Here is a 5,109-nt window from a genome sequence, read left to right on the forward strand (position 1 = left end):
TCTAGCCAGGTCATAAAACCCTCCAAGTACAGAGATTCCATAACCCCTCGAAGGAACCTGTTCCAGTGTTTTACCACCCTCCTAGTGAGAAAGCTTTTCCTACCTACGTCCTCTGTTGCAACTTGAAGCCATTACTCCTTATTCTGTCACCTGCCACCACTGAGCACAGTCTAGCTCCATCCTCTTTGGAACCACCCCTGAAGTAGTTGAGGCTTGCTATTAAATCCCACCTCAGTCTTCTCTTCTCCAGGTGAAATAAGCATAGTTCCCTCAGCTTCTTCTTAGAAGTAATGTCCCCCAGCCACCTCACCATTTTCACTGTTCGCCGCTGGACTCTCTCCAATTTGTCTACATTCTTTCAGTAGTGTGGGACCCAAAACTGGACACAGTACCCCAGATGTGGCCTCACTAGTGCCAAATAAAGGAGAATAATCACTTCCCTTTATCTGCTGGTAACACTCCTACCAATGCAGCCAAGTATGCTATTAGCCTCCTTGGCAACAAGGGCCTATTGTTGACTCATATTCAGCTTGTTGTCTACTGTAATCCCCAGGTCCTTTTCTGCAGAGCTGCTGCTTAGCCAGTTGGTCCCCAGTGCATGGGACTATTCCATTCTGAGTACAAGACTCTGCACTTGTCCTTGTTGAACCTCATGAGATTTCTTTTGGTGCAATCCTCCAATCTGTCTAGGTCACTCTAAATCTTAGCCCTACCCTCCTCCAATGTATCTACTACTCCCACCAGCTTGATGTCATCTGCAAACTTGCTGAGGGTGTACTCTATGCCATCTGCCAGGTCACTGATGAAGATATTGAACAAAATGCCCCAAAACCAACATCCAGGGCACTCCACTCGATACCAGCTGCCAACTAGACATTGTGCCATTATTACCCTTGAGCCCAATGACCCAGCCAGTTTTTTTACAGTCCATTCATCCAACCCATTTATCTTATTCAGATGGGCTGCACCAACCTACCCTTGTGGTAGGTTCCCATAAGTATGCTTGCCCAGTATGGGCCATGTGTTTTAAAGTCATGCTCAATGATGGCTACATTTAATCAGCTTCATAGTTGCTTACCATTAGTAAGTGCATGCCACTTTTGGCAGCAGTTTAATGATAAACAATGTATTTCATGAGGTTTCCTTATATACAAATATAAGACAAGGGCCTTCCGCTCCCCCCATGCTGAATGGGGAAAAAAAATCTTGTCTTGTATTCCAGTAGATAGGGCACAGACACTTCTGGATCCGATCCTGCTCACAAACTAGCTCCTCACGACTTTGACAAGAGCTGAGGGGAGAGTTTAACCTGAATTCATCCTTACTGGGGTTTAAAACGATAAAAACATGTTTTTTTGCTTCAGGACTCAAATATCTAAAATGTATATGGTAAAGTTCCAGTTCATTTTTCTCATTTCACTAATTTCTATCATTTACACTCAATCCACCAATCTAACCTGTGAATGTAAATTCCAGCTTCACTAGGACTCCTTGATGTCAACTGAGCTCCATGAAGGCACATGCCTTTAGACCTGCCTGTAGAAAACGTGCCATGCTGGTTGGCTGTACAACAGGGGTACTCAACCACTGGTCCACAGGCCAGATCTAGCCCCTGCTGTCATGCCATCTGGCCCCTGGGGAGATCCATGGGCCATAGCCCTACGCACTAGTTTAGGCATGCAAGGTCCAGTCCCCGTACATGGGTCCCAGCAACACTGGGCCTCAGAGCCTCATCTCGGCATGAGGGTTGGGACAGGGGCCACAAAGGGCCTTGGGGCTTAATCCAGACATGAAGGGGTGGCATGGGGCCTGACACCATCCACAGCTTTAAGGGGCCCAATCCTGGCATGTTGAGTCTGATCCAGCCCACAGACTGGCCCCACACCACGCATCTGGCCTACAGGGGCAAAAGGTTGAGTGCCACTTCTCTACTCCAATAAATAATAGGGTCTTTCATATTCATGAGCTGGCCTTACATTATATAAAGGTTCTACATTTAGAGAGTTTATAAATATTAGAAGTTTTAATAAACAGTTAATGAGTGGCAGCCCAGAAACAGCGACGGCAGGGGCCCCGAGTCAGGTACCACCATAGCTGCATGAGCCTGAATAAGAGAAAGGCCCAGCCAGCTTGCAGCCCATACAGAGCTTGCAACCCTCCCTGAAACAGGTTCTGCCTTGGTGCACTGAAGGTCACCCTTTGGTGTTGCTTTTCAGCAGTGTCCTAACAGGGGGCACAGAGGGGTTTCTGGTATTTCTGATCTATAATTCTTTTGAATTGAAGAAAAAAAAAATGTGTTTGTTGGGAGAGACAGGAAAGGGGGGCAGGGAAAGAAGGGAAATGAGAGGGTTTGTGAGGACAGCAATAGCCCCCCAGATGCTGGAATGCTGTGGTAGGAGAAAAGCAGGGGTGGAAACTTCTGAACATGCACTGTTTATCTCCATTCTCCTAACATCCACCCTCTGCTGCTGTGTGAGAAGGGAGACTGAGTCAGTTCATCAAGCCCAGTACATGGCAGTTCTTATGTATGCTCTTATGTTAAAGTCTAACAAGTTGCTTAAAACCATCAGTAAAACCTTCTACTCATATGATTATAATTATTTATAAAAACATACTACTTATATCTAACAGGCTTATAAAAATCTATTCATCATTTACAACTGGAATCTTAATGTAAAGCGTGACCTGCACATTGGCACCTAGCCATAACAAGAATTCTTTATAACCCTCCCAATTTAAAAACGCTTTTAAAATATTTAAACATGATTAATGCTTTATATTGTAAAGGTTTTATTAAAATTTGATAAAGAAGGAATAGGACTCAGATTAATTACATGAACTGAAAGTAATTTAGCCTGCCACTCTTTTTTTTTTTTTTCCTCCCAAGCAAGCCTCAGCTTTCCCTTCCAAGACGGTAAGAAATAACTATCTATTACTTTATGGCCTCCCGGTTCTCCTTATTTTTTCCCTTCCCTGCCTATTCTGTGTAACGATACACCAGGGACACCTAATGCAGAAGAGGCCACATTGGAATTCAGTGATTGACATGAGACTTGCAACCATCAGGAAGACATGAGCAACAAGACAGTGTATTTGGGCCAGGCCCTTTAGTTAGTTATTAAAAACAAAACAAGCAAACGTCACCTGTTCTTATATGTTCCCCTCAAAAAGAAGAAATTAATCAAATGCATCCTTTTGCCTAACTTCAAGAAAAGGGACTGAGGATTTTAAAAGGAGAGAGGAGGAAGAGAGCGATTAGGGAATTAAATGCAACCGATTTATTCAGAGGAAAGAAGTTTCTAAAACGTTTGATTTTATTCTTACATAATGGGCAAATGCAGCCAAGGAATAAATGGGGGGGGGGTATGCAAAGTGTTGCACGACCCCCCATACCACTCAAGGATAGGGCAACCTGTCAAAAGGCCTTAAAGTCCCAACAAAAGCTGTTTCTTCAAAGCTGCCTCTTAGAGGTAACAATTAGCTCCCCCAAAAGCAGATGTCCTTACATCCCATGATGAAAGCACCCTCCTGATTATTATGCCAACCCAATTTTCCCTCCTCGGAGCTTTGCAGCAGCATGTCTGGAGAAAAATCGAGCCCTGGGAATGAAAGTTCCCTGCTAAAGATTATACAGCTCAAATTAGCAGTGCCCCTCTCAGAAGCAGCAGCCTCCCACACTTGCAGCCAAGGTTACCTCACAGTCTCACACAAATATCCACTGTGGTTTTCACATTTCAAATTGTTTACATGCAAAATGCTGAATCATGAAGCTAAGAGGACAGAATACAATGGTGTGGCACCGGGGTTTCAGCCTGTTTTACCAGAACAGCCCCACCTCATTTTGTGCCTGGTGGGTTGTTTTGTTTTTTTTTTTTTTAAGTCACACGCTTGGTTTTTGGCAGGTTTGAGCCCTGTAGGGAACAGCCAAGGAAAAAAAAGAAATAAAAGATCCTGCTGCTCACTCGCTTGCTGGCTGTCCAGGATCCAGGACCCGTACAGCACAGAAGAGAGAGAGAAAAAAAAATAAGAGCTTTGCCTTTCCCCTCCCCCCAAATCCTAACCCAAAGGAGCTCCCATGCTCCTGCATTCACAAAGCAAAATAAAACTGCCACTGACTGGGTCAGACCATAGGTCCATCGTGCCCAGTGTGAGACCCTTCACCCAAGGCAGTCAGAGAAGCCCTTGAGTGCTGCTTGTGGGTTTTTTAACCTGTAACTGGACCAGACTGAATGCACTGATACCATGCCCCTTTCCTCCAAGAATATGTCCAAACAAGTTACACTTACAAGGAAACATGGGAGCAACCTGTCCTCTTCTCCCCCTGCCCCCCCTCGGGGCATCCTTCCTGCTGCTACTACACTAGTGGGGGAACTCCTCCCACCCCCACAGCCTCTCTCAAGTGATCTTTGCTGCTCTGATGGGGAAGTCCTGTAGGAGCAACCTGCCCTCTTGTCCCCAGCACCTCCCTCGGGGCATCCCTGATGCTGCATGAAGGGGAACGCCCCTGTGGAGGCAACCTGCCCTTACCCCCCAGCCTCTCTCAAGGGATCTTTGCTGCTGCTCTGATGGGGAAGTCCTGTAGGAGCAACCTACCCTCTTCGCCCAACACCTCCCTCAGGGCCCTTGCTGCTGCTGCTGCTCTGAGGGGAACTCCTCCTGTGGGACCAACCCACCCTCCCTCGCCCCAGCACCTCCCTCCGGGCATCCTTGCTGCTGCTGACAGAGGCTCCTCCAGCGCAGGCAACCTGCTCTCTTCCCCCCGCACCTCACTCAGGGACTCCTTGTTGCTGCCGCAAGGCGGACCGGGGGGGTGGGGGGAAGAGCTGTGGCTGCCCCCCCGGGAGCTGGCAGCGGAGGGGGCGCTCGGCGGCCACCGTGCTGTAACCGGGGGGCGCTGGCCCGCTGCCCCGGCCGGCACTCACTTGAAGGTGAGGGCGCAGAGCGGGCGGTAAGACTTGTGGCTGGTGTTGTCGGCCATGCGCTTGCCCCAGAAGTCGTCGGCGAAGAGGGCGGGCAGCGGCGCGGCCGGGCGCATGTCCGGGTTGTTGACGATCGCCCACACGTCGTCGTGCACGAACTCGCCCCGCAGCGAGTTGCCGAAGCAGAGCG

At 48.1% G+C, this 5,109-nt stretch overlaps 1 protein-coding gene across 1 annotated transcript in view; it reads right to left on the reverse strand.

Moving 5' to 3' along the window:
• TMTC1 (transmembrane and tetratricopeptide repeat containing 1) overlaps nt 1-5,103 on the reverse strand; it is a 239,641-nt gene extending 234,538 nt beyond the window's left edge. Inside the window, exon 1 of the mRNA XM_019544610.1 lies at nt 4,923-5,103. Within this exon, the coding sequence (XP_019400155.1) occupies nt 4,923-5,035 (113 nt within the window). The 5' untranslated portion in view covers nt 5,036-5,103. The remainder of the gene's footprint in view (nt 1-4,922) is intronic.
• Between the last annotated feature and the right edge of the window lie 6 nt (nt 5,104-5,109).

This window comes from Crocodylus porosus, unplaced genomic scaffold, assembly GCF_001723895.1.
Source record: "Crocodylus porosus isolate Cpor-Errol unplaced genomic scaffold, CroPor_comp1, whole genome shotgun sequence".
NCBI lineage: Eukaryota > Metazoa > Chordata > Crocodylia > Crocodylidae > Crocodylus > Crocodylus porosus.